The sequence below is a fragment of the Cervus elaphus genome, chromosome 28 (genome assembly GCF_910594005.1).
Source record: "Cervus elaphus chromosome 28, mCerEla1.1, whole genome shotgun sequence".
Taxonomy (NCBI): Eukaryota; Metazoa; Chordata; class Mammalia; order Artiodactyla; family Cervidae; genus Cervus; species Cervus elaphus.
In genome coordinates this window covers 19,592,385-19,605,157 of record NC_057842.1, presented here as the reverse complement: position 1 = coordinate 19,605,157, position 12,773 = coordinate 19,592,385, and the positions used below count along the sequence as shown (strand labels likewise).

The following is a 12,773-nucleotide window of genomic DNA, read 5'->3' as shown; positions in this document are numbered from 1 at the left end:
TGGTTTGAAACCTCAAATCCAATTCCATGACAACTCATGGGTAAATGAGTCAGGGAGAAACCATGCAGCAGCCACAGCTACAAGAGTGGAAAATAAACTCTATTTTCCCATAAAGACTCTATGAAAATATAAAGCCCCAAATGAGCGACAACAAAAGTCCATGTATAAACACTGTTTAAAAATAGAATGTTTCCCAAGCTTCTTATGAGATGTCAATGTATAGTCATAGTCTGTGTTAAGATCTTCTAAGTCAATGTTATAAGCCATACCTAACTATGCTTATTTGCATACCTTCAACAATGTTCAACTGATATACATAATTTACAAACATCCGCAGCAATTCTTAATGCCCCATCAGATCATCTCTCAATAATGGATGTTTACAGTTTTATAGTTTTGCTCCTTTAAATACCAAGAAGCCTTTTCAGAGGAAGAGTTCCACATCTTCCCATGATCCCTTAAAGAGTAGGTAACAACATATAAAATTAAACAAGATTTATGTTTGATAAACTAACATATAAAATTACCATTGCAATATTCATAGTGACTGCTTATAAACATAACATTCATCATAAAGCCTATAAAGTATATCCTCAGTTTTATAAAAGAAATGCAGATTGTCTTAAGGTAAAAAATACAGTGCAGGCTGCTAAAAAGCTTTTTGTTGCATTAGGAGGTGCAGGAAATGAGGAAAACTTCCAGAAACATGAACGAGTTCCCCAAACTTTAACATCAGTTAAGCATGAATTGCACTGCAGCAGCAGGAAGCTTTTTAGTGGCTGGCACTATAAAGCTAACATTAAGAAAGAAAAAAGGCAGAAAGGGTGGGCAACAAATGATGTAACCAAATTATTGCAAATGGAGATTAGCAATAAGAAGTGACGAGGGTTATCGTCCACTCCACTCCGTTAAGATACCATCTTTAAATACTAAGTTCTTGGCAGGAAGGGGGACTCCCATGTCAGCACAGGATGACTGTGAAAGCAAACTTGGAAAACTGGCCTCGGTGTGAACATCCAGTGTTGAAGCACCTTCCTGGAATGAGTGAACAAAGTTAAGGACTTGTAGAGACAGTTTTCTACTGGAATGTAAGAGGTTTTGAAGGCTCTCTTTTCTGCAAAGGCCATGGGTAGCAATTTTTCTGCAGACTTTCTGGTTTAATTCAGAACTAAAGAGTGGAATCCCAAAGCACAACTCCAGAGGAACCCAATCTGCTTCTGTTGTGGCAACAGAGTTTTGCTTTGCAGCTGCATCTAGAGTTGCTTCCTCAATGACCATTTCAAATGACTCTGTGCTCCCATTCACATCTGAGCCTGAAGCCAAATCAGGGTCTCCTCTCTCATCAGAAGCATCACTGAGTTTTCTGTTTGCAAGTTGGCTAGAAGCATTCAACATGGTGACATATCCACAAAAATGCTGCAAGTCCACTTTGTTCCTCAATGTTTGCAATGCTTTATGAACACCCATATTGACATGAGTAAACTCTCCTTGTAGTTCTGTCTCATCAATTGGGAAAGGTATGTGGACAGTTTCTCCTATCCCATGCAAACCATGTCCCTGAATCAAAACCGCCGAATGTGTCAGGGCATCCTTCAACATCGTGAGCACATTTGACGTAGGAACCACCCCAGGATCATGACCCCAAGACGTGATTAATAATCGATCATAACCCTGGAATATATCTGGCAGTTTTCGAAGTCTTGTCCCTTTGGACAGCAAAAGAGATGGTGGTCCTTGCCTGGTGATGTGGTAAATGTACAGTTTAAACCAGACAGAACTGACTTCTGGGATAGCTGGTCCAATGTGCTGAGGGGTGCAGCTGCTGACCGGCCGGATTTCATTGGTGAGAGGAGCCATGGAAACAAGCAATGTGTAATTTTTGTTTAGAACTCTGCTGCAGGTTGCAGGGTCCAACCCAAGAAGGCTCTCACAGCGCAAGAGATCCAGAGGAAAACCATAACTGGGTTGGTCTGGCTGTGCAGTCTGGGCAACTAGATCTTTATTATGACGCAGAAACAGTATTGTGTTCCTCAGAGTGAGCGCATGGTCAAAGTACCTCTGTGCTTCCCCTTCACCAGTGCTCTGAACCTTTTCTAGTTCAATAAGAAAGCTGTCCAGAGACTCATCTGAGAGTTTGCCAACTTCAAACACTGTGACTGCATGGCTTTTCAAATTTGGTGAAAGGTTTCCCATCATTAAAAAGGCAGTAAGTGTTGAGTCAAATAGGAACGCGATACGCTTTGTGTATCCTGTAGACAGATTGAAACTGTTTATACTGGCTGTGTCTGGGTCTTCTTGACTGTTTGTATCCGTGTCAGTAGCTGATGAAGCTTCCTGTACAGGGCTCCTACTTTCCCCGCCATCCCATGACAGGAGCATCTTCTGTGGATCTAAAGTACTCTTTAATCTGTTTACGGATGGAACATTCTTCCACGATGAATGAAGCTGATCCAAATTTATTACTTGTCCTTTCTTATGGGCAAACCCCAATCGGCAGTACATTGATACAGCATTCTTAACCAGAGACAGGTCTATCTCAAGAACATTTGCAAGCTCTGCAACATTAGTATGCTCATCTATTGACACAAATATCTTATAGAGCAGAGTTTCAAAATAATCACCTTGCACTCTATTCATTACAAAACCTTCAAGAGGAGGAACTGCTATACAACTGTCATCAGATATTGGTACATCCAGATAAACAAATCCTTTGTTATATAAACTATGGACTACATTGTAATCTAGTGATCCAGAGAGTTGAGGGCCTGCATCAATGATCTTATCAATAGCGCATTTCTCAGGCAAAGTGCATATCTTTATGTCATCTTCTGTGATATATGCGGCCTGCACCACCCTCCAGGCCTCTATGGCAATTTCCACTGGCTTTACTGGTAAAAGATCACGTGCCGTTTTCCTTCTGAAAAATTTTTTTGATGATCTGCACTGATTCATCAGATCAATGTATTGGTTTCTTCCTATGCCAAGAAGCCTTAGACAGTCAGCAGCAGTGAAATTGGGCAATGACTCATAACTTTTCTCACTGTTCATAATGTCCTCCATGATCCCAGTATAATATGAGAATGGTGTTATCCTCAGGCCTTTTACCATGATGTCTGATAAATGATAAGGGTACAGCATGAGATGATCTCGACTGTACTTCAACAGTTCTTCGTAGTACTTGCGTTCATCTTTCTTGACATGCTTAACTAAGTTATTTCTATATCGTAACTGATTACGGATACTGTACAGGACAACCTGCTTCTCATATTCTCTCTGTGAATTTCCAAGACTCTTTAGCGGGGGCAAGGCCGGGAGTGAGCCCAGAAGCGCGCGAGCAGGTGGCGGCAGGGCGGGACCGGGTCCCCAGCTTCCGTACCTGCCTCACGCTGGCCGGCAGCTTGCTCCAGGGGTAGTTGTGCCGGATGTGGAACTCCACGTCTATGTTCATGATGCCGGGAGCCTGGGCGGGCGGCAGCGGCCAGGATCGCCGCTGGCACGACGCCTCCCGCCTGCCAGCCCTCGGCCCGTCCGGGGAGCTCGCGGGAGGCCCCGCGACTCACACTGCGGACGGCCCAGGCTGCCCCATGGCCTGGGCTCCCGACAGCTCGGCGCGGCCCGGGCCACGGGGCGCGGGAGCAACGGAGAGGGGCGGCCGGACACCTCGGCGGCTCCCCGTATTTCATTATGTTTGAAAAGCACCTTGGAAGCACTTTTCCCCACTTAAATATCTTTGAAACAAAAATAGGTCTTACAAAGGGTATCCTGCGTATTCCTTGGTTGCTCTCAATATCCATTCTCTATCCATTGGGACTTTTCTCTGACTTAAGGTCTGGCCAGGGTGTGCTGTACCCTCTGGGTTTTCTTGTCCTCTGGATACTGGTAGGGTTCTGGAGTGGGAAGCCCCAGTAGTAGGTCAGAGGGAAAAAAGTCAGAAAATAAGCTCCCTCAGCTCCCTCTTGAAGACTTTGGTGCAGCAGTAACTGTGCTCCTCCACCTAAAACTGAGGCTCTTGTCTGGCTCCTAACCTCCCATAGTAGTTAGCAGTCACAGCAGCTTGTTCCCCTAACCCTTCCAAATAAGGGTTGCTGAAGGCTTCCAGTTGTTGCTAGATCCTGCTTGCATTGTGGTCCTTTGTTTCCTTAACCTTCCCACACCTCTGTCAACTGCCCCTTTGTTTAACTTTATATATATATTACATACATACATACATACATATATATATATATATATATATTTAACCTTTTTGAGTGCATCATTTCCCTCCTGATGGTATTTTTCCTTCCTGATGGGAAAAATACAATTTTTTTTTTTCCCCCAGAAGTGGCCTGAGGAAGCAGCCATTGAAAAGGAATTCTGGGATTCAGTCACACGCATCAATGATCATGTTAGATATTGGCTCTAAACTTCTGCCAGTCTCCAGACACAACAAAAGGTCATTACAGAAAACTGGTCAGAGTAAGGCTGATGGAAGTTGGGTGACAGTTGGTGCTTTGGCCTTAGTTCATCTCATAATAGGTCTAGTGGGACTACAGAACTCTCCTATAGTTATTTCCTCAAGCCCAGGATTCATAGTAAGGTTAAATCAAGAGGGTCTATGGGATCTCTGATAAACCCTAATGGGTACCCATAATACAAGTCCCTAGGGTCTTAGAATGAGGCTATGTCATATTCTGTCCAAAATTATTCTCTACTTGAAAAGCAGTTTTTGGTGACAACTCTGTTTGATCCCTGAATATTCATTGGAAGGACTAATGCTGACGCTGAAGCTCCAATACTTTGGCCACCTGATGTGAAGAGCCAATCTATTGGAAAAAACCCTCATGCTGGGAAAGATTGAGGGCAGGAGGAGAAGAGGGCGACAGAGGATGAGATGGTTGGATGGCATCACAGACTCAGTGGACCTGAGTTTGAGCACCCTCTGGGAGATAGTGAAGGACTGGGAGGCCTGGCGTGCTGCAATCCATGGTGTCACAAAGAGTTGGACATAGCGACTGAAAAACAACAGTGGTTGATCATGATGCATCAGATTACTATGCCACCTCAACTCCCATCTGGACCAGGCGTTACCAATCCATAAAGTCATAGTATTTAATGCAGAGAGTAGTAACCCATTTTAGGACACCTGGCCCCAGCTGCTCCAGAATGCAAAATTAAACTTCATAAGCTTATGGCCAACTGGGGATTTTCCTAGACCAAAGGAAGAAAGATACAGTCCAGGTATATGGATGGGTCTGCAAGGGAACATGGAACCAGCTGGAAGTGGAGTTGTTGCATTACCTTGACTGTTAGGGTAGTCGTGAAATATGTGAAATATAGCAATAAAATTATATGCTTCCAGTTGGAAAAACTCTACATAGGATATTCAGTTATGTATTTTACAGCATGGCAATTATGGCCTGAGGTAGGAATCTATACTCATTCAGAATTCCTAACCCATTGGTCAAGGACTTAAATAAAAGAGTATTTGAAGGTGAATGTGATAGCACAAGAACTGACTGTCAAATCATTTTTATAAATACATATTATTACTCAGTAACAACATTTACATATAATTTAGAGGATAATCAGGAGACACAGGCAGGGATAAAATTTCTTCATGGATTCAACAGGCAAGTTCAAATGTCTTCAATGCCCAAACTGCCAAATGCAAAGAAAATGGCTGAGTTTCCACTATGGCATCATATATGGTGGTCAAAACCCACCATATGCTCTGAGGCATATTGATCACACTGAACATCTTTCACAATACAGAGGATCTTAGTTTGTCTTCATGGAAGAAATGCATATTTCATATTCATACCTGCCTTTCTATTTACAAAATTTCTGAGAGCATCATTTTCAGATTTAAACCATTCCTTCATATGCTACACTAATATTATCTCTAACCAAAATATGTATTTTTCAGTGAAAAAGGTATGCAAAAGCTTTTGACTATTCACTGATCTTATAAGTGTACCAATATCAGAAGTGGCTGGATTGATAGAGTGATAGGATAGCCTATTGAAGTCTCTGTTTTCTGTCATCCAGGGGACAACAATGAGAGACTGAGATATTGTTGAATAGAATATGGAAAGGGTCTTAAGTCAGCATATGACATTATTTGCCCAAACCCAGAATGCATGGGCTTGGGAATCAAGGGAAGAAGGTCAAAATGGCCCATATCACTGAATGAATTATTTACTCCTTCCGTCTCAATCTTGGACCCAGTGGATTTGCAGTACTTGTCAACATTTATCTAGAGAGAAATGCTTCCACCAGGAAACAGAAGCACGGGTCCATTAAATTGGAACTGACAGCGTATGTAGAAAACTATTTCTATTGCTGTTGTAACAAATCAGCATGAATTTAGTGTCTTAAAGCAACATAAATTAATCATCTGGCAGTTCTATAAGTTAGAAGTCCAACATGGATCTCATGGTACTAAAATCAAGACGCCAGCAGCATAGCGTTCGTTTGCAGAGGCTCTAAGGGAGAAATCCTGTCCTTGACTTTTAGCATGTCTAGAGGCTACACACATCCCTTCACTCATGGCTCTCTTCCTCCATCTTCAACATTTCACATTTCAACAATGTGAAATCTTTCTAGCCATTCTTCTGTAGTCCCATCTCTCTCCCTATCTCCCTTTTTCTGCCTCCTCTTCCACTTTTAAGAATGCCTGTGATTACACTGGATTCACATAGATAATCCAGAATAATCTTTCTATTTTAGGGTCAGTTTATTCACAATCTTAACATCCACATGCAACCTTAATTCCCCTTCACCATGTAACCTAACACATTCACAGATTCCAGGACATCTTGGAGCGTTATTCTGCCAATTACAATGTCCCTTGGTTATTCAAAGCTTCTCATGTTGCTAAAACAATTGGTAAAAAATAATACCACTTCCCTAGAAATGAAGATTATACTTATTGTCAAGGGGTAATTGCATGTTAAGATTCCAGGGTAACTATTTCTGAAGTCTGGACAATTCACTGGGTCACCTTGTAGTACTTTTATGCCAGTGGATAATGGAGAACAACATAACCAATAAATACAGGACTACTGAGGATTTGGATCTTCTGGAAATAAAAGCTCCATCATCCCATCAGATTAACTATGCAACCAGTCAACATCATAGCAGAGGGTAAGAGAAATACAGAATGAGCCATTAAAGAAAAAAGCTATTTATCAATGTAGCCTTGAGATTGACCATAAGAGGGGACCATAGTAGCTATGTTTCATGTAAATTAAATGTTTCCTTTTTTTTATTCTTGGAGAAGGAAATGGCAACCCACTCCAGTATTCTTGCCTGGAAAATCCCATGGATGGAGGAGCCTAACAGGCTACATACCATGGAGTCGCAAAGAGTCAGATACCACTGAGCGACTTCATTTCACTTTTTTTCTTCTATCATATCTAAATGGCACCATTGGTCCTAATATTTCCATTTAAGACTATAGAGGTGTTGTTTTGTAGTAAGACAGACATGTTTTCCCTTTGTTAGATAAGAATGAAAAATGATGGGCAAAAGGAGTTGATATCCCCCATTTGTTTCCTATAACCACTTTCTACTCTTTTCTAACCTACTCTTGAGTTCTAAGCAATGATATCCATAAGCTGTCTCATCCAGGCTCTCTTGAGTCTGGCATCTGTTTGAGTTCATTCAAGAAACACTAGTAGCAGATAAGAGAGCAGGAGGAAACATGAGACAGAATATTTACTATCTAATTCCTTCCTTGCAAGCATAGAGAAGTGGCTGAAGTTCTCTAGCTATGGCCACTGATTCCAGCAAACTACATGTCCAGGGAGGGGAATGGATCTCAGCTGCTGTGAGTCCTTTTGTATTTCAGCATCACTTGTTACTTTTCTTACCCTGCCTACCCCTTTGGAAAGAGTACCATCATTAAACTCATTTTAGTTACTGAGTATAACATCTGTTCCCTGCCTGAACTCTAATAGAGATATGACAAGTACATATTTTTAATGATGCAAGCCAACTCACATCTACTTATCCTTCTATCTATTGCCATTTCTCTCTTTCTTTTTCCATTTATTGACTTTTCTCTTACTCTAGCTCTTGTTCTCTTTTGACTATTTCCAGGTAACACAATAGAAATCAGAGGTCACAAGTCTTTTCATTTTGCATAAAATATGTAAAAATAAAGATTAGACTTTACATGTAAGATGTGGAATGCAGTGTTTAAGAAAAGGGCTTTAGAATTATCTATCTATCTATATATATATATATACATATATGAATCCTAATTTATCATCATGAGACAAGATTATTTGAATTCCACTGCTGGTCAAGAAGTAATAAATCTACAAGAGGCTGTTGCTCTCATTGATTACAACTAAAACTTCTGGACAAAATACAAAAAGGAACTAAATGAGGATTCTGAAAAATTACCACTAACAGGTAGACTGAGGAAGTTAATGGTTAAAAATAATCTATAATAGGGCTAGATTTAAAAGCCTTTCCCCCTATCTTTTTCACCTTGATTTTAAGCCAGAGTTGCATTGCAAACTCCTTAGCCAAAATCCTTAGAGAAACTTTGCCTTTCTGGCCAGCAGCTCGGGACAGGAAGTCCCTCTGAGGCAGAATGTATAGGAGGAAGTGCTTTTTTTTTTTCCTTTTTGCACTGTCCCAAAGACAATCTCATTCATAAATTCCAGTGGTGGTGGTCGTGGTGGCACAGGCATCAAAACCTTGAGAGAAAATCTAGAATAGAGGCTCCTGTTCCTGAAGACTGTGGAAGGAATCTCTGCAATTTTTTTCTCTCTCACTCTTCCCTCTCACTGTTTTGCCCTACAGTAACTCTTTTCTCTCAGACAGAACTGAGGGGGCAGCAGGAGTGGTGAGATCTCTGAGAAAGTATCACTTTTCTAGATCAACTCAACAAAAGGATATAGCAATCATAAATGGGCATGTATACAAAAACAGATTCAAAATACATGAATACAAATGCACCCCAATGTTCATTGCAGCACTATTTACAATAGCCAAGACATGAAAGCAACCTAAATGTCCATCAGCAAAAAAATGGAAAAAGAAGACGTGGTACATATACACAATGGAATATTAGCCATAAAAAGAATGAAATAATGTCATTCGCAGTAACTTGAATGGATCAAGATATTGTCATACTGAGTGAAATAAGTCAGACAGAGAAAGACAGATACTATATGATAACACTTATATGTGTAATCTTAAAAAATGATGCAAACTTGTCTACTAAACAGAAATGGAGTTACAGATGGAAAAAACAAACTTATGTTTACCATTAGGCAAGGGGAGGGGAGGAATGAATTGGAAGATTGGGATTGAAACATACACATTACTATATATAAAGTTCCTATTGCATAGTAACCTGGAATGTTATGTCCATGAATCAAGACAAAGTGGAACTGGTCAAATAGGAGATGGCAAGAGTGAATGTCGACATTTTAGGAATCAGCAAACTAAGATGGACTAGAATGGGTGAATTCATCTCAGATGACAATTATATCTACTACTGTGGGCAAGAATCCCTTAGAAGAAATGGAGTAGCCATCATAGTCAACAAGAGAGTCTGAAATGCAGTACTTGGAAACAATCTCAAAAATGAAGGAATGATCTCTGTTTGTTTCCAAGGCAAACAATTGATTGACACAGTAATCCAAGTCTTGCCCCAACCAGTAAAGCTGAAGAAGCTGAAGTTGAATGGTTCTATGAAGACCTACAAGACCTTCTAGAACTAACACCCAAAAAAGATGTCCTTTTCATTATAGGGGACTGGAATACAAAAGTAGAAAGGCAAGAAACCACCTGGAGGAACAGGCAAATTTGGCCTTGGAGTATGGAATGAAGCAGGGCAAAGGCTAATAGAGTTTTGCCAAGAGAACGCACTGGTCATAGCAAACACCCTCTTCCAGCAACACAAGAGAAGACTTTACACATGGACATCACCAGATGACCAACACCGAAATCAGATTGATTATATTCTTTGCAGCCAAAGATGGAGAAGCTCTATACAGTCAGCAAAACCAAGACCAGGAGCTGACTGTGGCTCAGATCATGAACTCCTTATTGCCAAATTCAGACTTAAATTGAAGAAAGTAGGGAAAACCACTAGACCATTCAGGTATGACCTAAATCAAATCCCTTACAATTATACAGTGGAAGTGAGAAATACATTCAAAGGATTAAATCTGATAGACAGAGTGCCTGAAGAACTATGGACAGAGGTTCATAACACTGTATAGGACACAGGAATCAAGACCATCCTCAAGAAAAAGAAAAGCAAAATGGCTGTCTGGGGAGGTCTTACAAATAGCTGTAAAAAGAAGAGAAGCAAAAGAGAAAAGGAAAGATATTCCCATTTGAATGCAGAGTTCCAAAAAATAGCCAGGAGAAACAAGAAAGCTTTCCTCAGTGAGCAATGCAAAGAAATAGAGGAAAACAATAGAATGGGAAGGACTAAAGATCTCTTCAAGAAAATTACAGATACCAAGGGAACATTTCATAGAAAAATGGGCACAATAAAGGACAGAAATGGTATGGACCTAACTGAAGCGGAGGATATTAAGAAGAGGTGGCAAGAATACACAGAAGAACTGTACAAAAAAGATCTTGATGATCCAGATAACCACGACGCTTCTAGAGTCAGACATCCTGGAATGCAAAGTCAAGAGTGACTTAGGAGTCCAAAAGTCTGTTCTATACATCTGTGTCTCTTTTTCTGTCTTGCATATAGTGTTATTATTACCATCTTTCTAAATTCCATATATGTGCATTAGTATACTATATTGGTGTTTATCTTTCTGGCTTACTTCACTCTGTATAATGGGCTCCAGTTTCATCCATCTCATTAGAATGGCAAAAACCACTGCAATATTGTAAAGTAATTAGCCTCCAACTAATAAAAATAAATGAAAAAAAAAAAAAAAGAGTGTCTTAGGAAGCATCACTATGAACAAAGCTAGTGGAGGTGATGGAATTCCAGTTGAGCTATTTCAAATCCTAAAAGATGATGCTGTGAAAGTGCTTCACTCAATATGTCAGCAAATTTGGAAAACTCAGCAATGGCCACAGGACTGGAAAAGGTCAGTTTTCATTCCAATCCCAAATAAAGGCAATGCCAGAGTGTTCAAACTACCGCACAAATGCACTTATCTCACATGCTAGCGAAGTAATGCTCCAAATTCTCCAAGCCAGGCTTCAATAGTTTGTGAACTGTGAATTTCCAGATGTTGATGCTGGATTTAGAAAAGTCAGAGGAACCAGAGATTAAATTGCCAACATCTGCTGGATCATTGAAAAGGCAAGAGAGTTCCAGAAAAAACATCTACTTCTGCTTTATTGAATATGCCAAAGCCTTTGACTGTACGGATCACAACAAACTGTGGAAAATTCTTCAAGAGATGGGAAAACCAGACCACCTTACCTGCCTCTTCAGAAATCTGTATGCAGGTCAAGAAGCAACATTTAGAACCAGACATAGAACAATTGATTGGACCCAAATTTGGGAAGGAGTCCATCAAGGCTGTATATTGTCACCCTGCTTATTTAACGTATATGCAGAGTACATCATGTGAAATGCTGGGCTGGATGAAGCACAAGCTGGAATCAAGATTGCCAGGAGAAATATCAATAACCTCAGATATGAAGATGACACCACCCTTATGACAGAAAGTGAAGAAGAACCAAAGAGTCTCTTGATCAAAGTGAAAGAGGAGAGTGAAAAGCTGGCTTAAAACTCAACTTTCAAAAAACTAAGTTCATGGCATCTGGCCCCATCACTTCATGGCAAATAGATGGGGAAACAATGGAAACAGTGACAGACTTTATTTTCTTGGGCTCCAAAATCACTGCAGATGGTGACTGTAGTCATGAAATTAAAAGACGCTTGCTCCTGGGAAGAAACGCTGTGACCAAACTAGACAACATATTAAAAAGCAGAGACATTATATTACCAACAAAGGTTCATCTAGTCAAGCTATGATTTTTTCCAGTAGTTATGTGTGGATGTGAGAGTTGGACCATAAATAAAGCTGAGCGCTGAAGAGTTGATGCTTCTGAACTGTGGTGTTGCAGAAGACTCTTGAGAGTCCCTTAGACTGCAAGGAGATCCGACCAGTTAATCCTAAAGGAAGTCAGTCCTGAAAATTCATTGAAAGGACTGATGCTGAAGCTGAAACTCCAATACTTTGGCCACCTGTTGTGAAGAGTTGACTTACTGGAAAAGACCTTGATGCTGGGAAAGATTGAACGCAGGAGAAGTCGATGACAGAGGATGAAATCGTTGGATGGCTACAGCGATCCCATGGACATGAGTTTGTGCAAGCTCCGGGAGTTGGTTTAAAACATAGATTTTAAATAAACTATAACAAATCCATCTTATAAAATATACAAAGGAGACTTTATTTTTAACCATCTTTAAGTTAAATAAATATTCACTACTACAAATGAGATAACAGCTTCTTTATCCTACTCACCACCAAATGATGACTTTACTGTCCCTCTCATTTGGGTTTCAGAACAAATGGATTTTCAAATCCTTCCAGAACTTTTATTTTATATAAGCTTGTATGCAACCTGAAATATAAGTTGTTACAGTCTTTACGAAATATGAGAAATCTAAATGGAATGCTATGAAGAGAGTTTCAACACACAAATTTTAATGAAAATATATAGTTTCACAGAAGACTATATTATTATACAATTTATCCAAGAAAATAGTTATGCACACATATGTGAATATGTATGTAAATACACAGAAATTATCTGTAAGGATGCTTATCAAACTGCTA

At 40.1% G+C, this 12,773-nt stretch overlaps 1 protein-coding gene across 1 annotated transcript; it reads right to left on the bottom strand.

Moving 5' to 3' along the window:
• Positions 1-599: 599 nt before the first annotated feature.
• Positions 600-3,657, bottom strand: LOC122685573 (protein FAM91A1-like). The gene is made up of 2 exons (XM_043890471.1): positions 3,377-3,657; positions 600-3,291 (listed from the first exon to the last, which is right to left on the bottom strand). The coding sequence occupies exons 1-2, from the start codon at positions 3,446-3,448 to the stop codon at positions 889-891; spliced, it is 2,475 nt and encodes an 824-aa protein (XP_043746406.1). The 5' UTR covers positions 3,449-3,657; the 3' UTR covers positions 600-888.
• Between the last annotated feature and the right edge of the window lie 9,116 nt (positions 3,658-12,773).

Excerpts from the sequence above, each read along its gene's own strand:
- LOC122685573 (XM_043890471.1), bottom strand. The coding sequence starts at position 3,448 with ATGAACATAGACGTGGAGTTCCACATCCGGCACAACTACCCCTGGAGC. Across the intron at positions 3,292-3,376 it reads TGCCGGCCAGCGTGAGGCAG|AGTCTTGGAAATTCACAGAG; the intron begins GTACGGAAGCTG and ends CCCCCGCTAAAG.